At 39.7% G+C, this 24,824-nt stretch overlaps 1 protein-coding gene and 1 long non-coding RNA gene across 2 annotated transcripts in view; one reads left to right on the forward strand and one right to left on the reverse strand.

Moving 5' to 3' along the window:
- Positions 1-249: 249 nt before the first annotated feature.
- On the forward strand, positions 250-14,978 carry LOC132774574 (uncharacterized). Its single transcript, XR_009631403.2, has 3 exons — positions 250-422; positions 4,719-4,806; positions 10,652-14,978. It is a non-coding gene; the product is annotated as an uncharacterized lncRNA (long non-coding RNA).
- PDIA5 (protein disulfide isomerase family A member 5) overlaps positions 11,456-24,824 on the reverse strand; it is a 212,431-nt gene continuing 199,062 nt past the window's right edge. Inside the window, exons 16-17 of the mRNA XM_060774774.2 lie at positions 17,521-17,655; positions 11,456-13,052 (exon numbers count right to left, since the gene is read on the reverse strand). Coding sequence (XP_060630757.2) covers positions 12,972-13,052; positions 17,521-17,655 — 216 coding nt within the window. The 3' untranslated portion in view covers positions 11,456-12,971. The remainder of the gene's footprint in view (positions 13,053-17,520; positions 17,656-24,824) is intronic.

The following is a 24,824-nucleotide window of genomic DNA, read 5'->3' on the forward strand; positions in this document are numbered from 1 at the left end:
ACTAAGCAGGGTCAGCAATGATTAGTACTTAGAGGATGAACTGCCAAGGAATACCAGGTGGCGTTGGCTGTGTTTCAGAAGATTTCAGAAGAAAAAAATGACAAACAAGCTCTGAGTATTCCTTGCCTAAGAAACCCTATGAAATTATATAAATTGACAGGTGGCTTAAAGGCACACATGGTACATAATCCTTTTGTTTACTGATTCTCCCTTGCAATCCCCCCCCCTTTTAAAGGTTTTTCAACCCTACACAATCTCAGCTGTGAAATGGAAACTCTCCCTTTTGGGGCTGGAAATATAGGAGTTATGGTTGTGGGAAAGATTTTCCTGTCAACTGTTTCGTGAAAAGACTCCCCACTTCTGGATACACACACATTTCTCTTGCTTCTCTCTGGTTTCATCCTTAGCATCACATCATAAAGGTATCATTTATGAGCTATAGCTTCTTTTGCAGGTTCTTTTATATGTGGCTTTCATATATTTCAGCTTAAAGTCTCAGTAATGGTTTTGTTACACAGGAATTCTGTGAGCATACGATGAAACAACTAGATGGCTTACTTTTTGTGCAGTTTTGTGATATAACTATTAATGGTTAGAGTGCTGGATTTTGTTTCCAGAGTCTCGTATTAAAATATTTGCTCAAGAGTATTGCTCAGTGGGTGATACTGGGCAAATTATACTATATATATTATATTATAGGCAAATGAATGGGTTCTATCTTGTCAGGAAATTGGGATATTGATTAATTGATACACCAGGCATGAATTCTCCTAGTAGCCAAAATGACTAAACTGAAGCTATTAAAATGTGGACATATAATGACGATAATGATTGGTAAAGTTGTGATAGGAGGAAAAAGATGAAGATCACTTTGATTGATTCAGAAAAAGGAACCATGATACCGAGTTTGCCAAACCCAAACAATTGATTACCAGGAACCATGGAAGTTTCTCACTAGGTTGCCATCAGTAAAAAGAGGATTTGAGACCAAACAGCAGCATTGTTTGTATCTCTGTATGTATTATCTCTCCTTTGTGAGATTTCTTAGGGACTACCAGAAGCTACATTACAATTAACACCAAACAATATTTCTGTTCTTAACCTCTTTTAGAACAGAATTGTGTGGTTAAACAAGATGTTATAGACTGCGATATGTGCGCTTTTCAATTTTGTTATGTGGTCTCTCAGGAAATACCAATGCCCAAGTTTTTTGGACACAGGCAAGACAGAATAGCCCCAAGGGCATTGGAAGTCAGTTTTTCTGATTTTAGAGCTAACCTGGAGCTAACAGTCTTACTAATTGGAAGGACAGTATGAATGGGTTGCTTACCAAGACATGCACAGTTACTGTTTTGTGAATAGCTATTGGTTGTCTCGTAGCCAAGCAGCATTAGAAGACTGTCAACATTAAATTCAGTGCAGGTTGTTGAGACATTTCTTACGGTTATGACGAAGAAAAGAAGAAGTTCTTACCTGCCTTTTCCATGGATTGTCAGTCTGCTCTTTCCTTTTATTCATTCTGCCCACATTTATAAAGAACATCATAAATATACAAAAGCATGAGGCATTCTATACTTTTTCATTATCTAGTGATACACTGGAGCTTCTAAATATAGGACTTATTGAAAATGTGTTGTAGGTAGCACATTATCTTTAGGCTGATGAGCATCCCAAATTCTGTCTAGTAGCAAGGATAGACTTGTGAGACTAAAATATGATGTATAAGAAACTTAATGTTTGGTTTATATGCACTATTTGAGAAAATGTTTGGGATCCCCCCTCCCCCGAGACAGGTGGATTTTGTGCAAATGGGGTGATTGAGGGAAATGTTGAGTTTGTCCTTTTCCAATGACCAAACAAAGCATGTATCATTGTAAAGTATGTCACTAAACAGGAGGCTAGCCAATTTCCCATTACTGTGTGTTCAATTTCCTGAGTTGTGAAAATTCATAAATTGGACCTTCCCATGGATAGAAGGGAAAGTGAGGCATTTTTCAGAGGTCTTTTGCTGAAAATTGTGGTAAATTGCCACCCTAGTATCTTCCTCCATTAGATCCCAATTCCCTTCTACCATGGATAAATGGAGATAACTCTGGGTTTAACCCATTATTTACAAATATATGGAATATTAAGCTAACGATCAGCTTTCATGCCACCAGAATTGCATAAAATCTAACAGACTAAAAGTGCTAGACATATAACACCAAATATGGCAGACTAAAACTCCAAGAAAGACAGCATTAAATTTTAATATAGTTCTCTTATTTGTAGTCTGCAAATCAAATGAGATGCAACAAGACTAAATATTCAACTCTCTAGGTATTTTCTCATTCTTTTAACAGGTGAGGATAAACATTGTAAAGAAAATAAATTGGCTTTATATACAATCTAGGTGGCAAATCTGACAAAACACACCTTTCCCATTTGGCTTGTTTTGCTTCTAGTAGACTAAAGCAAACTGTCATCAAGTTACGTCACAGTGCACGAGAAATGTTTAATTCTATACAATTAAAAGGCCTTTAGAGCCTTTTATTTTATTTCTATACAGACAGTGAAGAGGCTTGCTTGGTTGAGATACTCACTATATTGAAGTCCCTGCAGGATTTCTACACAGGGACACAGGGAAGCTGGTATAGATGCTTCTGGTTCCTCATAAGTGTATAATGCAATAATTCTATGTATTAAATTACCTTTCATTTTCATTATTAAAATGGAATACTGAATTATTGCTCTGTGCTACTGAACTTTAAAATTCATATTGACAAATTTCTTACATTGCTTTAATAATTTGTATACATAATGCCATCCTCTGAAAATCCTTCTATTGATCCAGTGCTACTAAAAATATTAAGATGAATGCCAATAGATTGTGTCTGCATGTGTACATATAGGTTGACAATTTATTGATGACCAAGTAACTCAGTTATTATTTTTATTTGGAAAAGCGATTGAGTTCTAACCAAAGTCGTAAGTTGATCCTCGGTATCCAAAGCTTATTTATCCATAGATTGAGCCATCCATAGCATGATTTAAAAAATAAACAACCCAAAAGGCAAAGCTTGGTTTTGCTCTTTTATATAAGGAACACCATTTTACCACCTCACTGTATGTAATGTAACTTAAGCATCCATGGATTTCAGTATCTTAAGGAGGTCCGGGAACAAAACCCCAGCCAATACCTAAAGCCCAAATTAAGAAATAACGGAGGTTATGTTGCAATCACTTGAAACAAGCTCACTCAGAATTATATATTTGATATAGGAAGGCCATTAACTAAAGGCCTTGGGTTTTATCACATGAGGCTAGAAAACCACCATTACCAGCAACATAAAAATATGGAAAAAAACACCAAGAACTGGGATGTTCTGGGGCGTTGTAACTGGAGGCCAGCTGTTACCAATGGTTCCATGTTGATTGTTCATGGTGTATGTTTTTATGACCTTTGCATATGTATTTTATTATGCTATATCTTAACTCTGTTTGACTGGGCTTGGTCCCCAGTCGAGTCCCTTCAGGGAGATAGTGGCGTGATACAAGAATAAAGTTGTTGTTGTTGTTTGAAACACAAGATTAGTACACAGCAAACAAGATCACTCTACTGGCTGTTATATTGGATCACACGTCAGACACTTCCCAAGTGTCTAGGACTGTGTGATGTATTAGATAATAATGCATGCAGATCCTAGTAGGGTACCCTTATTATTATTATTATTATTATTATTATTATTATTATTATTATTTGAAGAGGCATGAATACAGGGCAGAAAGAAGAAGCATGCCAAGAGGAATGTGCATCAAGCAAACCCTTATCCTCAGTGTGAAAGATCATATGGATGCAGAATAGATCTCCACAGTCATCCATGGACCCATGACCAACACTCTATCTCTGAAAGACAATAATATTTGGCCACAAAGGATCACCTATGGTGGTGGTGGTGATGATGATGACTACAACAACCATGTTTGGTTTGTATTTATAACAAGGCATGGTATCTTTCCTGCTGTTGCTTTGCATTTCACTTTTTATTCTGACAAGCTTTTGAAAATTGATCTTTTACGGGAAACAGGTCTTGTATAATGTGCTGCATTCTTGTGGCTGCTTTGGCTGGTATGTCTTGTCAGCTTTTTTTACTTTTTAACTTTTGTGTGCTGTGAATTCTGTGCTGCTTATTTTAACTGTTTTAAACTGTATTGAGTTACATACTGGGAAAAGAAGGTATAATTACGCCTACACCTTTTACTACAACTAATAATATCAGGAAAAACAAGAACAACATCTTTGAGCAAAAGTACCATTATCCCCAAGACTGTAACTTAACCCACCTCCACGGAGTCCCATGTTGTCTAGCATAAACAGACCATCCACAACTTTCAGCATCACTGGCTGCATCTGGATGTGTATCTGTTCCTGAGAACGGCAGGCTTTTATTTTTTAAAAAGCTTGAAATTTGCCAGCAGTTACTTCATCTTCTGGGACGGCTCCGAATTACAGCCTTGGTGCAAGTTTAGGACAATCACTCATTGTGCTTTAGATAAGTAATTCTTTTCAATGGGTTACTCCCCAATGGCACGGAAATTAAGGAATCCAGTTTCCCATTGAGATATTGCCATTTGATCAGTCTTGGCCTTGGAAGTGCTCCTTTCCTTTCCCAGTCTCAGTTAATGTGCAAATATAATTTATCTCCTATTTATAGTTCTATGACCTATTTCATTTTCAGCCAAGTGGTCTTTTGAGTGAAAGGATTTTGAATGAGACGAACAATTCAAACCCCAAAGACTTGCAAAAGCTTTAGACGCTACAGACCAGTAAGTATCAACTTGAACTCCTTAGCTGTTTAATTAGGAGAGCCTGGGCCAAAATCTGACACGAAGTTCACAGATGGGCTGGTGGTGGGGACTGAAGTGGAACAGTTGGCTTGAAAATTTACATCCGTAAATTTATGGAAACCTTTATAGGGATATCATTATGTGTCTCCTTTCACACTAGATAACTTCATACCCTCCAACATTTCACAGACAAAATTCAAGACAAAATGGCAGAAATTATTAATGAAAAGCAGAAAAGCTAGGAGAGGCTGCAGTAAATGACCTTTGCTTGAATGTACTGTGAAGTACAAGACTCTGCCTTTTTCCTCTCCTCTCTTCCTGATCTAGGGTACATCTACATCAGGGGTTCCCAACCTGTGGTCTGTTGACCACCAGTGGTCCGTAAGAACTAAAATACAGTTCGAGGCCTCACAGTTACTACAGTATTGCAACGAGAGCAACTGGTCTCGCAAAACCCTCTTAGAGTGCCGCGGCTTATTAAATATGGCTTTCTGTGGGTGAGCAGATGGCGACTACTGGCTGGCATATATTCTGTATCAGAAACTGGAGCTGATGTGGTCTATCCAATGCCATTTTCTGAATCAGCACCCCAAATAACATATATGCACATGTGAAGAAGAGTTCTTACAAAACAGTAGGAAACAACCTTTTGTTTGGGTATCTGGCAAGAAAACCAAAAGTCTTACTGGATGGATATAAGTTGGGCAGCTAACAGTCCTATTGCATGATTTCTTTTATTTAAGAACATCTATATACTACTTACTATTTTATACATCCCAGCATAATTGCCAGAGGCATGTATTCAGTTGCTAGCCCTAATGAGAATAGACCCATATAATCAATGAGATTTATATAGGTTTTGACTTAACCATTCAGCAGTGGATTCAATAGCTCTTGCTGGGAATAGCAATTGGATTTAGGCCCAAACATTTGCCATTAGTGCATGTTTGTGGTTGCTGTCGCAGAGATGTGGAACTCTCTTACCCATAAAATTTACAATCCGGAATCATTGTTAATGTTTTCAGATAGCTTTATTGGCTGCTTTTAAACTTTATTGATTCCAACATGTATTTTAAAGTTTAGTACTATTAATAATAATTTTGTGGAAGTGACTAGGCTTTTTCGGTGCTGCTTTCCACAACCTAACAAGAGAGAACAGCATAGAAAGCCCATCTAACATTTTGAAAATGGTAGGGAATGAACTTTTTGCATAGCAAAAACTGCTTTGTAATTAATTTCTCTCCAGCATTAGATTAAAACTCTGCCAAAATGGTTTCAGGATACAGTAAAAGCATATTGGTAGCTTTAAAACATCAAAATGAAGCGAATTCACTTAGATCATATTTTGTACCTTTTAAGTTGACTTAGAATCATGACATTTCAGAAACCTATAGGCAGTTTTGTGGAGTTGTTTTATTTGTTCACTTTCTAGGAGCTGCCATAGTCTGATGTTAGTCTGATTTATCAGGTTTTCAATAGCACTTCCAGGATTTACTCTGGAAAAGGTGTGCATATATTTTGCCTTGAATGTCTCACCTGCTAAGTGCATTATAACCCACATTGAACTTGACATACGTAAACATGCATTTTGTCCCTGTGCTCATGTTTTATTGCCTATATTTTAAATGCTTTTACAGCTTGTTTTTAGTTACATTTATAAAAATTCCCTTAGATCAAGGACATTAAATTCATTTTCATCAAGGGCCACGTCACTCTTTCAGTTGCTCTCAAAGGCCCATTGTACCCATGGATGGAGGATTCATGGATATAGAGGGACAACTCATATATATATGTGTGTGTGTGTGTGTGTGTGTGTGTGTGTGTGTATTACATAGTAGTCGGTGCACTTTAATTTTTACCAAATTTGGGTCTCCAGGTATTATTCAACAATAACTAGTATCACTTTTGATTATCCACTAGGTGGATTGGGGATAATGGGAACTGCAAGCCAACAGCATTTGTGGCTCTGAAGTTGGGGAAAGGTTAAAACACATTTTAAAATCAGACATCAGACTCAAACCCCACTCTCTTAGCCAAACAGAACAAACTGCAGCCTTACATATGTTTCTGTATCATAGCCCTCATCAGCTATATTTAGGTTTGTCCAATGATGAGGAATACAGGAGTTGAGGTCTAGCATCTGTAAGGCCATGTAAAATGACACGGAGGGCCAGATGTGCCTTGGAGGCCTTGAATTTGACAAGTGGCTCAGATCAGTTGAACAGAGAAGAGCATTGGAGACTATGCAATTAAGAATCATGCTAAATGCAGGGCCTGCAATACAGAACTATAGCATCCCTAACCTTATCTAACCTCTGTTTACATTCTGCAAAACAAACCTTACAATATCCTCACAATAATTTGTTCTACTGTAGTGTGAAGGTAGCTGTTATGATTGGGTTTTTTGCTCCTCAGTAGTTTCTTCACCAGCCAGTTCTAGCCTCTGGACCAAGAAACAAATCTTTTCACCTGAGGTTTTCCACCTGCTGTCCTTGTAGCCTCTGATCCTTTGTGCCTGAATGGGGAATTTGCAATTATCTGTTGAAGGTATTGTCGAAGGCTTTCATGGCCAGACTCACTGGGTTGTTGTAGGTTTTCGGGCTGTGTGGCCATGTTCTAGAAGCATTATCTCCTGACGTTTCACCAGTCATCCTCAGAGGTTGTGAGGTCTGTTGAATTCCATCTGCTTATTTCAGCCCAGTGTTTCAATATCACTCTGTCTTGTATTAAATAGTTCTCTCACTTGGTGGCATCTGCAAATTTGATAGCATTCCCTTCTCTGCTCTCATCTCAGTCATAAAAAACACTATTATCATCATGACCATCACCAACTATAGAAAACTATAGGTCTTAAGCCAGTACCTTGTGGTAGTCCACTTAAGATTTTCTTCTAGTTTGATGCAGAGCCATTCATAATAAACCACCATTATGTACAGTTACATATAAATCCACCTGATGGTATTGTGTTCTGTTAATTTTTTTTAGCATTTTGTAAACACACACACAATGGATGTCAGATGTCCTGAAGTCAAAATGTATTATGTCCATGGACTACCCATGGTCTATACAAGTAGACATAATATTGATTAAAGAAGAATCTGTTTGCAGATTAATGTAGTTCATTTTATATCTGTCAAAGGCTTTCATGGCCAGAATCACTGGATTGTTGTAGGTTTTTCGGGCTGTATGGCCATGTTCTAGAACAGGGGTCCACAAACTTTTTAAACAGAGGGCCAGGTCACAGTCCCTCAAACTGTTGGAAAGCCAGATTATAATTTGAAAAAAACAAACAAACCATGAATGAATTCCTATGCACACTGCACATATCTTATTTGTAGTGTGAAAAACACTTTAAAACAATACAATAATTAAAATGAATAACAATTTTAACAAATATAAACTTATTAGTATTTCAATAGGAAGTGTGGGCCTGCTTTTGGCTGATGTGATAGGATTGTTGTGTGCTTTCAAGTTGCTTCAGACTTAGGTTGACCCTGAGCAAGGGCCAGGTAAATGACCTTGGGAGGGCCATATCCAGCCCCCGGGCCTTAGTTTGAGGACCCCTTGTTCTAGAAGCATTCTTCTAGAACATGCTTCTAGAACATGGCTATACAGCCTGAAAAACCTACAGCAACCCAGTTTTATATCTTATTTGAATGCCACAGAAGTCATCAGATTGGTTGGAAAAGGCTCGTAATCCATGTCTTGCACACTATCATTGCATTTATACTGTCATTAAACCAGCAATCTAAGATGAGAGGCAGTACGGCATTAGTAATAAAGCAGGTGACAGAGGAGAGTTACTTCTGCTGAATGAAAGTTTTTGTAAGCAGGTGAAGTCTCTTATTTTGGGGGCGAGTCCACGATTGCACTGATTGTACTACTTATAGAGCAATATATTAACACAAATTTCCAGATTATAACATTGAATGCCTAAAAAAAACCATAGCAGCCTATGAATAACAGACAAGAGAAATGAAGATAGTACTGAATGGTAAGGAGTCGGACCAGCCATTGCTCGTGAGAAGGAAAACAATGAATTTCCTAGACAGCTAATTGTCTGTGTAATAGGAAAAGTTCATGTAGAGTCTAATGAAAGAGCCTACTTGGCATGCTACCATTGCTTAGATTAATGTTATGGTTAACAAGCTTACTACCATACAAGGCAAATCAGCCTATAATTATTCATTGAATACATACTGGGAGCTCCAGTGATTAACGAGTGCCAAATGCATAGAAGCATTAATTGGGGGCCAAAGAAAAGCAGGAAGTGATTTGGGAATGAAAAGTGGGGCAGGGGAACATCTTGTCAGGTCTCCCCCTGTACTCTCTTCAAAGCAGCATAGACGTGCACCTTTGTGAGAACTAGTGTCCCAGTAATGCAGCCAAGTGGGGAACTCTACCCTGATTTAGTGGCCATGTTCACACAGAATGGGAGCCCCGTCACACTGGGAACGAAGGAGTCCTGGCATTAGGAGTAGCTTGGCTTACTGAGAATGAGCTATGTGTCTGTACAAGCAGCTAATTTGCTCCCTCTTAGCTCTTCCTTGGAAAAATGGCTAGACCAGCAAGGCATTCAAAACTTGCTGAATTACGCACACATTTTGCCCTCTTGTTTAGGAAAAAGTCGTAAACCAAGAAGAACCCCTGACTTGCAATTCTCCTCTGTAAGGGATGCAACCAGACAAGCACCCTGGCTGAGATGAAATCCTAAATTTTGAATTCCTGGTAAGCTTAATTGCTCCAACTAGGAGGAACCAAATGGGAGTGAAAGGTCACACCAGCCTGGCATACCATATGTTCTTGGCACTAAAATGTATGCCTTAAAAGTATGATAAAGCACAAAGCATAATGTCCAGCTAAAATGAAAACATTTGCCCCATGGATTTATAAGGGAGTATTTCAAATGTAGGTTTTAATGCTTCCACTGAAGTAAGTGGCACTTAGTTATGTAACTGTGACTGGAATATGCCCAGCTGCTCAGATATTATGGAAGATTAGTGCTATACCAGCATTTCTATTTCCCGTTCATGGAATATGTACTCATGTGAGGTCATTACAAATACTAAATCCAGCTTTCCCATAAAAAGGATCTTCAGAAATGATGGTGGGAAGCCAAAATGGATGTAAATATTCTCTTTTTTGTTCTTGCATTAAAGAATCACCCCACTTTCCATGTATGTAATTATATTAATTTTTAATAAAAATCATTTCCAAAAAAAAAGAAAAAAAGAATCACTCATTGCAGCTCCCCCCTCCCCCCCCCAAATTGGGTGAGATTATGAAACCTTTGTTATGCTCTTTAAAGAAAGCAATTAAGTACATTTTGATCAAATACCATGCAAAAATAAGTGGATAATACACTGTATCTGCACAAAATGCAAGTTTTATATGATTTTTTTAAAACAAAAAAAAAAAGGCTGGAAATGTGAAACATTTCTCAGTGACGACTATTTTCTTAACAGGGAGCCTTGATGAATTAATACATTATTTCTTATTGAGAGTGAGAAAATTAGGAAGCATTCTTCACATCCTTCAAAACAGGATAATTATGTTTAATAGAGCTGGGATTTCATAAAATGATATGCATTTATCAGATATCTCAATACTGAACATCATGTTCAAGCTGAATCTATCCCACAGAATCCCTCCAATAGCTCTGTTTACACTTGGAAGTTTGTGTCAAGAACCCAGTTCATTCCCTAAATGGCTTTGCCACCTCCAATGCATGTGTGTCCAGTTTACCTCTTATTTTACAGGGGCAAGAAGGAAACCTCAGCAGAAAGAATGTGATGTGTTTTCATTCACTTTGTTTTGCCTACAGATTTGCGCAGCTGCTTTGTATCATCCACCAGATGGAACTGAGGAGTCAGAAAAACCAGCACACTTTATTCCCTGTAGAACAGACAGGACTGATTTTTTTTTTCTGTGTCAGGAGCGACTTGAGAAACTGCAAGTTGCTTCTGCTGTGACAATTGGCCGTCTGCAAGGACATTGCCCAGGGAATGCCCGGATGTTTGACCATCCTGTGGAAGGCTTCTCTCATGTCCTCGGTTGTGTCAACTCCTCTGGCTGCCAGTTTGCTACCGAGCACAATTCAAAGTGCAGGCGTTAGCCTATAAAGCCCTAAATGGTTCCAGCCCAGCTTACCTGTCCGGATGAACAGGAAGACACTGGTGATTCGATGTTCTTAATGTTTTTTAAATGGATTTTTATAATGTTGTGCTAAATGTTTTTAATTGTATTTTATGACTGTTGTGGCATCAAATTGCTGCCAATTTGTAAGCTGCCTTGAGTCACCTTTGGGCTGAGAAAGACCGGATAGAAATACCATAAATATAATGTATATATGCATGCCCCTGCTTGAAAAGCTGGAGCTGACAGATGGGAGCTTAACCTGCTCCCCAGATTCGAACCACTGATCATGGGGCAGGGGTTCCAGGCAGGACTGATGGGAGACTACAAAACTTAAGAAGACTTTTGTTTTCCCTCCGCAAAATTCCTGCCAAGATGGAGGCAGAGAAGAGAGAAATCCGAACTTTCTGAAGTGGTCTCAGGGGCCAACCCCCTGCATCATTCCAGGCAACTCTTGTCAACCCATTTTTAAAGAAAGGAAGCAACTAACACATCATTTTCAATTTTTATTTCTCTTTGATCAAAGTGGAAGTCACAAAAAATATCATTAACCCCATGAAGACATGATGTCCAGATCACCCTAATCTCACAGAATCAGCACACAGTTACGGACTTGTAAAAGCTACTTCTAGTAATGCTGGATTTTCTTATATCGCTGACAGGGCTAAACATTTGTAAAAAGACAGTCTGCTTCTCTAGAACTCTAAAAAAAAAGTACTCTTGTTTGTACTTAACACACACAGACGAGCCTTTGGAACATAAACAAATATTGTTGCATGATGCTTCTTCATATCAAAAATACCAGTGTCTCTGCTGAACATACAAATGGAACGCTTAGCAACTACGCTGTTCATACAGTGGGATCATAAATTGAGGAGAACTTTTACACCTGCATTACATTACTCCTATCCTTAAAGGAGCATATGACAACATGAATGCAAACACAATACACTGAGATAGTCATTTTGGTGCTTAAGATGTGCTGATTGCAGAGACATCTGTTTGAAATAACCCATACATTCTATAAAGATATGTAAACAGTTCAGGTACGGCAGATTATTCCCCGCAAAAAGAAAATATAAAATAAAGATAAAGACACCACTACAGTCAATTAAGATCTGACATGGCCAATGCTGCTTCATTATTTCCCTATTATCCCTGAGCACCTTAAAAATCAGTCCCCAAATCTTGCTTTTTTAAAAAAAAAAAAATACACACACGGTGTAACATTTTGCAAACAATAAGACCCACGTCCTAATTGCAACTAGTCATGCTACCAGTTTGGCACTGCCAAACACAACTAGAAGCATGTGGGCTGGGAAGAGATATCTTCCTCTTCGTTGCATGATTCACTGACGGTAACAAATCTGTGCATTGGACTGCATGCACCCTGCCTTGTCCTTGCAAAGTTACATCCCCATCACAGAGTGGGAGGGTTAGCGCAGGCTGGCATTTGCCCAGGCTCAAAAGTGCACTTTATCACACCTGGCCTGCACTTACACGCTCGTGACTGCGACTGAAGAGGCTGTGTGTGGTCCACTGAGGCTGCAGTTAGTTTCTACTCATTTCAATGGAACTGACTGCTGATGGATCCTTTGCATCTTCCTTTAAACCCCCCTCCCATTTTTAAAAGCCATTTCTCATATAATAGTCTTCAAAAACTAAAATGTAGAAATTACCTTGTCAGAGGAAATCACTACCAAACCTACAGATTACAAAAAGATTGCATAGGAATATCAATGGGCATAGGTGCATCAAAATGGTGAGAAAATGCTCTTCTTTCTTCTTCCTTGCCTTCAGAACAGAATATGGCAACAACAATGTCATTTATTTATTGTTCTTGAAAAATCAAATGATTTCACTTTATTTCAAAATTGTACAAAATGGCAATGGCTGCTTATAAAAAACAAAGTTTTAGTTTTGTTTTGAAAGATGTGAAATCTCAGGCATTGTACCACCACCCCTGAGATTATTCACAGTGCAGTGGAAATTGTGTTTTGAGGCAGAAATTACAACTCATCTTTCCTTTTCCCTATCCTTTCATGGTCCCGTTCTCTGAGGGTTCGCATGAAGGTTGAAAATCCAGATTCCTAAAACATAAGAAGAAAATAAAAAGTTGGTTGCACACTGGAAATGGAACATAGTGCTTAACTCATTGTTGTAAAGAACAACATAGGGTGAGGTGAAAGGAGTAGGACATGATGGCTTTGTACCCAGAGGGTAACTGCTCTTAAGGAACAGCCATGTTCAGAGGTCACAGGTGCTCAATGTCAAGGATAGGGAACATATGGTTCTCCAGATGTTATTGAGCTACAGCTCCCAATTCCCATCACTTTTCACCACAGTTGTGCTTAGTAGGACTAAGGGAAGCTGCGGTCTATCAACATATAGAGTAAGGATGGGCAGTTCTGTAAAACCTGTGAGCTACATGCACCCCTAAGGAGACCTTGGAGGACCTTATCCCTCCACTGCACCATCTCTTAAAAACAACAAAACCAAACCCAAACATCCTCCAAGTAGCAATTTCCAACATATTTTGGCCTTCCTAGGCCATTTCAGACCTTTCTTTAACATCAGGAAATGAGAAGAAACCACTTTCCATTTTAAAATGTGGTGGAAATGCTCCCTAAAAGATATATGGAGACTTTTGGGGAAAATATTTTGGGGAAAACATCTTTTTGACTCTTGAAGGCCTCCAAAAATTACGGAAATGCCTTCCATACTCCCTAAGATATATTTAGGGGCACGTGGAAGGATATAGATATACATGCAGTCTTCTAGTGTCCATTTCAGATCTCTATTGCAGATTCCTCCAGTCTCTTCCAATGGCTGAATGCATCAGCAGCCTTCCTCACAAGTGATGTGCCTACAGACTGCTTGCCTGCCCCTGCCCACACTTGACCTATTCCTTTCTTGATATCCATTGAGATGATGACTCAGCCTCCTCATAACAGCTCAGTTGGACAAGACATTGTAGGAACCACGTGAGAGAGAGAGAGATCTTCAGACAAACACATTGGATGATGAAATCGCTTTGTGAAAGCATTCCCATGAGGAATGCTTCAAATTGTGTGCAGAACGATGTGTCTTCAAGTCAGCGGTCAACTTAATGGAGATATTATGAATGCAACAATGTTTTAAAAGTTTTTTTCCTCTGAAATATGGCCGACAGCACCCAGTATTCACTGGTAGTCATTTGAGTATTAACTAGAGCTGGCCCTGCTTAACTGCCAAGATCAGATGGGAACATGCCATGCCTTTAATGCAACCCATTATTTAGAAGATAATGTGCAGTGCCTACTTTGCTATGACTGTTGTAAAGAGTCTTGCCCTTAATCTGCAATACACTGCCTCTTTGCAAGCAATCAAAATCCATGCGGTCATGCCCTTAAACAGTGAGAGCTGGAGCCAAAACACCACAGAAGTCCGCAAGCTTTTCCATTAATTTCTGAGGGCTTTAGATTAGACCTGACAACTCATCCGATCTATTTGGACACATGATGTAGTGGGAATGGAGCCACCGTTATTTTGTCTGCTGCATCTGTCAATTTTAATTTGGAATGTTACGCATCACTACTCATGAAATTTGAGATTCCAGTAAACACCCCAAAGAACTAGCTTTTGATTAGCAATGTACCTGCTATTACAAGTGTTATCCGAAACGTATTATCCAGCCCAGTGAAGCTGTGTGTGATGTTCCTTTCTGTGTTTTAACAACATACCTAATATCTAAGCAACTGCTGAGAAGGAATACGCCTACAATTAAATGAGCCCTTCAAAGGGGTTCAGGATACACTGTTATTTTTTCACAGCAATACTGGATTAGTTCACAACCTGTTTTTCTTTACAGCCATTGTGGTACAGACCAGTCATGCCCAAGCTGTGCGCTCAAAATGCTGCTTTGGACTGTAGTCCTCAACATTGCTGGCTAAAGCAAATTGCAGCTGGAGTCTAAATCTCTGCATAGCATAAGGTTGGGAAAGGCTATTGCAGATGGTGATAAAAATCCAAAAATAAATGGAATTCATGTGACTTTTTTGAACTAACTAGAGCAAGTTACAGGGAGTGGTCAACCCGCCTGTTTAAACAGCTCCACTGGCTGCCAATGAGTTTTCGGTCCCAATTCAAGGTGCAGGTGATTACCTACAAGGGCCTAAATGGTTTGGGACCTGCCTATATTAGCGATTGCATCTTCCTCTATGAACCAACACGAGTCCTAAGATCATCAGGGGAGGCACTCTGGAACTCTCTTTCTATGAAGATCAGACTGTCATCTATCCTGTCCATGGATGTTGTGTTGTGCCTTTGATTAGGCAACTCCAAAGAATTGGCCTTTTAATACCGGCACTTTAGCATGGTCCTCTGGAGCCCCCGGTGGCGCAGTGGGTTAAATCCCTGTGCCGGCAGGACTGAAGATGACAGGTTGCAGGTTCAATTCCAGGGAGAGTGTGGATGAGCTCCCTCTATCAGCTCCAGCTCCCCATTGCAGAGACATGAGAGAAGCCTCCCACAAGGATGGTAAAATATCAAAACATTCAGGCATTCCCTGGGCAATGTCCTTGCAGATGGCCCATTCTCTCACACCAGAAGCGACTTGCAGTTTTTCAAGTCGCTCCTGACACGACCAAAAAAAAAGGCATGGCTCTCCGCTTTACAACTTTAGTATGGCCCTCAGCTCTACAACCCTGACATTATAAAGCCCAAGGACATTACTCTCCCATCCCTGTCACTGAATTTTGCACTTTCCCTTAGCTCTATCTAGGAATGTTGCACAAACTCAGAGCCCTCTGAACTTAGCACTTTTATTGCTCCCATGGTACTGTTTTCATGATGTTATGTTTTATTTATGTTATATGTTTCTACTTAGTTTTGTTTTGTTTTATTGTGTTATTTTTTTTAACTCTGTGCTCTCTGGGCTTGTCCCTTTGTAAGCCACCCTGAGTCTCTTCAGGGAGATGGAGGCAGGGTATAAAAATAAAGTTGTTGTTGTTGTTGTTGCTGTTGTTGTTATTATTATTATTACTATTATTATTATTATTATTATTATTATTACTACTACTACTACTTTTCTATCCTCGCACCTCTGATGAAATGCATTCAAAACACAAAGGATTTTCAAAAGCAGACTGGAATGACAAATCCTCACACCAACACAGAAAAGCCATAAAGTAAATACATCCCAGTGGACATGCATAAAACAGGATAATGCTCTGGATCATGTCCAGATAGATTAGCCCAGGTGGTTGCTGCATCCCACTGAGACGTCTCTAATATGTTTCTTTCACTGCATCTAAGAAGCACAGACTCCTTTAAAAAGTGAATTGTAAATGACTGTATTCTTATTTGCAAAGTAATACATTGAAGCTTTTATGATGCATGAGTGCGATGGCAGTAAAAGAGTGGCATGATGCTACACGGAAGATAGATTCTTAGAGTTACTGTCAGCGGGGCGAATACTATATAATATAAGCTAAGATGTTGGCCTAGGAGGGCGAGGAAGGAGAGCAAGTTGGGTATCACAAATGGAAACATTTCTAAACTGATGAAAGGATTTACAAAATCGCCAATTTCCCAGTAAGTACTTGGCAGCAACATTCTCCTGCGAACTGATATGTTCCAGTTGAATAGAGGGCGACAGCTCTCCATTAGTCATTGGAAGAACTAAGATAGAGGGGTTCTGTGTGCTAATTCAGATGTTAAGAAATGAAAAGGGACAGCTGGGAACATGAGGACAAGCAGCAAGTTTTCCTCCCAAATTGTGCTTTTTTAAAAAAAGAAAAGAAAAAGGAAAGAGCATATGCACATTTGCTTATCTTCCTCTGCCAAACAAATGAGATCTGTCACTTTCATAAATCCTTTTTATTTTTGTAAGTGCATTTGCAAAGCCAAAGTGATGTCATGGCTTAAACTCAATTTGCTGCTATTTATATTTAGGCTGATAAAACCTCATTATAAAATCAAAACACAACAAGCACTCTGTGTATCCATGACAAAGTGTACAGTGTGGGGTAGCACAGTTCACTGCAGATCAAAACTGAAGAGACACAATCTCTGCAGAATTCCCACAAGAACTAACTGCAATAAAAGCTGAATGAAGATATTACTTTAGGATCTTATTGCTTGCCCTCTCTTAATTCCACAAATATGCAAAGGGCAACCCAAGGCAGAGATTCCAAATAAATATGCAGAACCCGCTGGAACAGCTTTCACTCTACATTGGCTAGGAATAGATATGGGGTTGGCAGATGTTCAATTTTCTCATTTTCATTAGTGCAAACTTCATGGAGAAAAATGTGGAAATAACAAGGCTCAAAACAAAAGGCACCAAAATCTTCTGCAGACTAAAGTAGACCTGACAAATTCATGTGTATGTATGGAGAGATAGGACACAGCCATGTGGGTTGCAGAATAGAATGGAAGCATTAAACCCATTTGCGAAATGACAGAGGGGGGGGGGGGGGGAGAGAAAGAAAGACTCATCATTTAAGATGGAACCAATTTAAAGGATATGAGTTCTTTTTAACATCTTACTATTTTAATACCTTGCTATGTACTCACCCCTCTGTCTCCATTATATTTTTCTATGAATTTCCCATAGTTGTAGTAGTTGAAAGTCGGGTAGCCATCCACACCTTCCTGCTTACACAGGTCATGATTCTGCTCTTTGGCGCAGTCCACTGCAGCATAGGCAATCTAGCACAAAAAGGAATAATAATTAAAGAAGATCCATCAGTGAGAACTCTCTGGGTTTGGTCTGTCAATCAAGTACAAAGACCTGAAACTGTAGTACAGCTCACCGGCTTGTGTGAAAAAATTCAGCTGCGGAGGATTCAGCTCTGATCTGACTGCTCCAGTATAACTGGAGTTAAATTCAATTCAATTACCCTTTTAAACACCCTCCATAGCATCTCCTCCTTCTCTGGTCTATTGTTTTACTCCCTGTGTAGTTAGGGACTTAAGGAAAGTGTCACTTAAAAGGTGGATGTCTTCACTTTGAAGCTACTCTGTCCCATTTACGGCACTATACAGTCAGCCCTCCACTTTTAGCTATGTGGAGGACCTCAACAAAAGTGAAAAAAGAACAAGAATGTGCCAAACTTTATTTAACACACACAAAAACTACTTGTGCTGGTGAAATGGCTGGACCTGGCTGTGTGCAAGTTCACTTGCTCAGGCAGAGGGGGGGGGGGGGGAGAAAGGGATCCGATGGGGGTGCATGGGTCTCCGGGACATATAGTTGCCACAGCTTATTCCTGCTGCCCTTGCCTTCCTTGCGCTGTCATCTCACATCTCTAGCTGGGCTCTTGCCTCCTTCCCTTTCCCTATCTGGTTCTACTCTAGAGATCCACACACCATCTACTCTTCAACCCCTTTCTCACCTGGATTAATGACTGTATGAGGGAACACATGTGCCTACCTTCGTCATGCTCCTCCATCCTACCTCCTTCCCCCTCCTGCCGGTCAAGAGGAAACATATGTGTGACTAAGCCTAGCAACTCAGCCAGTTTGACTTCCTTCAACCAACCAAAGATTGGCTGATGACTAAGCCTGACTTAACAGAAGATGGAAAGCAACATTTTGAAAGCTACTATTAAAAGTGGTAGAGGGCAGTAGCAAAGGCGGCAGCAAATAATCCACAAATAATCAAATGAGCAGAAGTGAAGCTCATAAATGTGGAAGGATGACTGTAGACCTAAAGGTCTGTTTTGTTCTAAATACAAATGACCCAAGTAATGAACCAATTCAAGTAATTCCACCAATTAAATATTTAACATTAAAGGTATATTATTAATTTCCCCAGTTCTAATGTTCAGTAATTAACACACTATTTTCAGACCTAACATTTTAAGACTTTACTCTTAGTAATATACATTTGCCTGAATACACCCACCAGACTCATTTCAGGAGAAAAGTCATCTGTACAGTTTTAATCCCACTTAAATATGGAGATGGGCACTTTCTATTTTAATTTTATTGTGACTGCTGCCTAGAATCTATTGAATGGAAATTTAATGTCATTTAAAATTTAAGATTCCATTACACTGCTTCTTTTAAACAATCTGCTCATAATATCCTCCCCTCTTGCCTTATGGGCTGTCACTGAGCCACAGCCCCATAATTAACTGTCATTTAATATTCCATTATGACCTCCGACTTCGTCGTGACACAAAGTAGATGATACACATACACCTACAGCAGCAGTCTTACCAATTATTAACAAGAATGTGCAAGTGATTTTCTTTCAATTCTGTAGGTTCTCTCTGGGCTCCCTCTAATTATTTCCTTGCTTGAGTTGTTGCTCCATCCAACAAGCTGCTCTGACAAATAAATGCCTCCACCCTCATTTTAGAGCTGAGCAGGAGAGCAAGTGTTGCTTACCTGTCAATGCAAACTCATTTCTCAATTTAAGAGGATGTTAATGTGTTAAGGAATGCTCCTTTCCTGCTAAAGTAAATGCCTACCAAGAAAGATATAGGTTATCTCTATGAAGATATAGATCACCTCTATTATCTCGCATGTGATGGTTAAATACCCCTTTCTTGGATTAGGGCTTCAAGTGACACAGATATCACCTTCATAATCTTGGGAATGAGCAACTATTCCAAAATGGTTGACTGACAGAAGTTCCTTCTCCAAGGACAATGAAACTGTGCTGTCCAAAGGAAAGTGAAGAGAGTGGAACTCCAATATTATAACAACAGCAACCACATTTTATATAGATATGTCTCTCCTGAAATCAGGGTTGGGAAACTTGCTCTTGGGTTGCAAGCCCATTTTGCCCTAGTCAGAGTAGCCTATTGTAGGGGATTATGGTATTGTAGTTGTGTGTTTTCAACTTGTTCCCAACTTAAGGTGGAACTATCACGGGAATTTCATGGTAAGACTTGTTTAGATAAAGTTCAGCTTTGCCTTCCTTAGAGACTGGGAAAGTGTGGCTTGTTCAAGGTCACTCAATGGGTTTCCATGGCTGATTGGGATTTGAACTCTAATCTCCAGTGTCATAGTTCAATGCTCAAACCACTAGACCAATGGTTCTCAATCTGTGTATTCCCAGATGTTTTGGCCTTCAACTCCCAGAAATCTTAACAGCTGGTAAACTGTCTGGGATTTCTGGGAGTTGTAGGCCAAAACACCTGGCATCCCACAGGTTGAGAACCACTGCAGTAGACAAATCTGGTTCTCTGATGATGATGCTAGTACATAGAGGGGATGGCATACAAGATGAATTAAGACTGAGAAAAATGGTACAGCACTGCAGTGGATCCATGACACAACCACATTATTATTATTGCTAGGCTAGAAACCAAAATCATAACATTGTTAATGGTATTAACAATGCTGTCAGCCGATGAGGAAGTTGCATTTTATGAAGAAGACCAAAATGTTTTAAATGCGAAGGTTGGAGCACTTCCTGAATTGTGTAGGGCTAGATCTGCATGGGCAGGCTCTCTCTCCCTTGGCTGGGGAGACAAGCATTGGTATCCAAGAGAATAGAGGTTCCAAAAGGCCCTCCATCCTTGGCTGTCAAAAGCTCTTTGATCAGGTTGATGAGGATGCCACTAAATTGTTCAGGCTTCCCAAAGTGGTCTTTCAGGTTATCAGAGACAATGACAAGCAACCAGGATTTGTGAAGGCATACATATTTCTGTGATGCCAAGCTGCTAATGCTTGAGGCAGCCAGAAGTCATATCTACTAGTCATAACATAGTAGCCTTTGAAAGGGAGTGTTCACAGGAAGACCATCATGCATGCCTCATCTGCCAAAGAGGGAATTTGTTACTAGGGTGTAAGAAATGAAAAATATAAATTTGGCTTGGCTTCAGATTTAGTCAAGCAATTTTTTCAATTTGCTGCAAGAAGGGGGCAGGGTTGGCTATTTCCAATTAAATTTATGGCAGCTATGGAATGACTTGGTCAGTCCTGTTTAATAGCAAAGGAACATCTAGACAGCTAGGTCACAGACTAAAATGTTATTAGCAGGCACAGGATTAAGATACTAAACAACATTGTTTGATTTATATTAGTGCCAAGGAGGATAACTCATGTTATGTCCCAAAACCTAATCAAAATTATTTACACAAGGAAGATAAGCTGTAATCACTCAAACCAAATCTGTATAAACAAGTGCCCAAGAGCTCAATAGCAACCAGCAATTACCATCATTCCTGCCTCCCGCATAAAAGCCCACAAGGAAGGCAGATGCTTATCTGATTAACACTGCCGCTTTAAACTGGAGGAACAAGATGCCCAGCTGGGTACAGAGTGGCGAGGCTGGGCTTCCTATGGATTATTGCAAAGTATGTGCTCACTTTTTGCTTTTGCTTTTTTTTTTTTCTTCTTCTTTAAATCTAGGAGTCAAGAAATCCTTTTCTAATGCTCATGATTACTGTAATGCATTCACACTGTCAGAGCCCTTTTCAGAAAGGCAATTCTAGACGTGCCTGCCTGGGTGCACTTCAAATGAACTGAAGTCGGTTGCAGAATTCTAAAGAAAGTCAGGAGGGAAAAAAAATCCCAAACTCAATGTTTTTGCTGTTACTGTTTCAGTGCAGCACTGCCAGGTGAATCTCAGGAGCTGTTTAACAACTTTCCATGTGGACAGGCAATTGCCTCTGGCCTCCAACTTCGTGGTTGAGCTAAGCTCTGTGATACTCTCATAACAGTCAAACAGTGCTGCTTGGGTTGAAATGCATTCCTTAATCAATTAGAGGCAGTAAACAGTAAATTTTAAATGGCTGTTGCTTAAAAGTTGTCATTGGAGTCCAGCCTTGGGCATTTACTGGCCATGCTTTAATTACTAATATGAGACTTGTGACAAGGAATGAGTATCAAGACAAAAGTGTGGAACCCTCTTTCATCTCTATGATTCTAAAACTTGGTGTGGCTGAGCTGTGATTTATTCCACACCTTTCAAAATTTTAAATCCGTAAATGAGTTTTCATAAGCGTGTGCGCGTGCACACACACACACACACACAGATTAATCCCAATTCATTTAGGCCTACCACTTCTTCAAAATGGATTTTTTTCAATTGTTCTTTAACTCTCGGGATATCCTTTTTAACTGGAAAAAAAGCTTTTAGCCTATTATTTATTTAGTTCAGTTTCTATCCAGTTCCTTTCCAAAGAGTAAGAGAAGTAAAAAAGAAAAGAGCTATAAAAACCCAACCCAAATGATGAACACTGCCAAATGTTTGTTCAACTCTGGCTAGTAAATGTCATCTTAACTTTTTTACAGCTCTTCTGGAAAGCGTTCAAGCTTGGACTTTGACTCCCTTCCAGTGAAAGATTTTTCTACATGCTGTTGATCTTCTAAAAGTGCACAAGATGGTGCTTTCAATTAATCTTGATTTGAGGAAAAAAATGCTGTAAAGTATGAGGATACAAAGGAGCTATTCATTAACGACACAAGAGTTTGGGTTCTGAATCTAATTTTCCTCTCACTTGTGTCCAGAAACACTTTTTAAACAGTTTTGTTATAGGTGCATAGTGCATTTATTCCCAGAAAAAAAAGATCTGACTGACGTAATACACACACCTTGGGCACATTGCCTATACAGACTACATGGGGCTGCCTCTGAAAAGCATCCAGAAGCTTCAGGTGGCAGAAAATGCTGCACTGAGGGTTCTGATGAGGGATCCTTTTTCAAAGGATAGAAGTGTGATATTACTCCATCTTCGCTGGCTTCTAGTTTGTTCAGAAGTACAGTTCAAAATGCTGGTAATATCTTTGAAATCCCTACATGGTTTAGGATCAGGATATTAAAATTCCACATCAAGGCCTGCTCCATGTTCCTTTGGCCCTAGAAATTCAGTTGTCAAGGATAAAAGACAGGACTTGGTCAGTTATGGTCCCAAGGAGACCCCCTTTCTTTGTACTTTTGGTACAACAAAATTCTCAGAGTTACTTTCATTAATGACAATCCAAGTTTCAAATATTCAGCATCATGAAGCGTGTGCCTGTTTCTGTGTGCATGAAAATGAGAGAAAAGACTGAGAAGTGTGCATGAATATGACAGCACAAAGGCAATGTGTAAGAAATAACATACCATTTCTTGGGCCCATGTTAGAAGAAAGGTGGAGTATAAATTAAATAAATGGATAGATAGATAATAAATAGCTTTTTAAAATAATGAGGCAAACCACTTCTGTATGCCTATACAGTAGAGTCTCACTTATCCAACCTTCACTGATCCGACATTCCGTCTTATCCAACGCCCCCCTTTTCCTCCAGCATTTCCCCTTCAATTAAAGGAGTGCCCCTCAACTCTCTCTCCATTCCCAAAAAGTGAAAAGGGAAAGACAAGGAGGAGGAGGTGGAAGGAAAGGGGGGAAAGAGGCAGGACAGGAAACGAAAGCATCCTCCCTCCTTCCCTCTGTGATTTCCACACTCTTCTTCCGCATCTGGGCACTTCCTGCTGGGCTGCTCTAGCCCCAAGGCATTGCCTTGCCTTAACCATTTGAGTCCCTGTTGTTAGGATTCTACGTGTCTAGCGCTGTGTTGGATAGGTAACAGTAGGAGACTCCATATTATCCGACATGTTCGTTTAGCTGACATTCTGCTGGCCCGTTTATGTCAGATAAGCGAGACTATACTGTGCATTCTAAGCTCACTACTTTTGTGACAGAATAGTAAGGCATTTGGCCTCCTTAGTTGTTATAGGCCTGGAGGGGAAAGGAGTGAAATGTTCCCAGCCAGCTCTTCGCCAGGACTGTTAGGGAAGCTCCTGAGAGTATCAGCTCAGCAGAAGCAGCGCTGCCTCCATTTCTGATTTTTCTGAACAGGGAAAGATGAAGGGGAGCAAGCAACTCTCCTTTGGCACTAAGTCCCAGACTGTGCTGAAAGAAAGATGCACAAACAATTCCCATGCACCTTGTTTACAAATGCATTAGCATTTCCAGGAGGTTTTCCCGAGTGCTGTAAGTGGTCGCAGAAGACACACCTGTTCCAAATTACTGGGAGTCTGGCTTTTTAAAAAAGCAAAGCAAGATTCATTTTTGTTGCCACAGCAATCAATTTTGCAGTGTGATACTTTGGGCTAAGTTTTGGGTTTTTTAAAAAGATGATCAGAATAATACAATACTAACATACTATACATTATTAACATGCTAATACTTACTTTACTTACTTGCTAATAAGGAGTAAGGTATTGCTCATAAATACAATGGCAAGTGAGCAACAAATTATCCCTTTTGGCAGTATTTAATCTATTTTATACTATACACAGACACAGAAGAATAAAGGGATGGCAAAACTGGTAGTACTACCCTTACTGGAGCAAACTATAGGGAGCATACAACGCCCCTATTAAAGCATCTTCATTGGCTGCCGATAAATTGCCTAGCCAAATTCAAAGTGCAGGTAGTGACCTATAAATCCCTAAATGGTTCAGGCCCCGCCTATCTTTGCAATCGCATCTCCATCTATGAACTGGCGCAAACTCTAAGATCTTCTGGGGAGGCCCTCCTCTCGCTCCCACCTCTGTCACAAGCACGGTTGGTGGGGATGAGAGAGAGGGTCTTCTCAGTGGTGGCCTCCCATGTCTGGAACACCCTTCCAAGGGAAATAAGACAGGCCCCATCTCTCCCCTCTTTTTGTACGAGTTTGAAGACTAGGACAACAACAACACATAAATATTAAAAGAAAAAATCCTGCCTGCTCTTCTTGTCTATTTTCTTTTAATATTTATCTATTGTTGGGTAATTCCATGCTTTTGTTCATGTTGCGACTCTTTATGTTTTGATGTTGTTGCTTGGAAACCGCCCTGAGTCCTCCCAGGGAGATAGAGTGGTATATAAATAAGTTTTATTATTATTTATTATATAGACAAGAGGGAGTAAAAAACTAGAGTTCAAGTCATG

Source organism: Anolis sagrei, chromosome 1 (assembly GCF_037176765.1).
Source record: "Anolis sagrei isolate rAnoSag1 chromosome 1, rAnoSag1.mat, whole genome shotgun sequence".
Taxonomy (NCBI): domain Eukaryota; kingdom Metazoa; phylum Chordata; class Lepidosauria; order Squamata; family Dactyloidae; genus Anolis; species Anolis sagrei.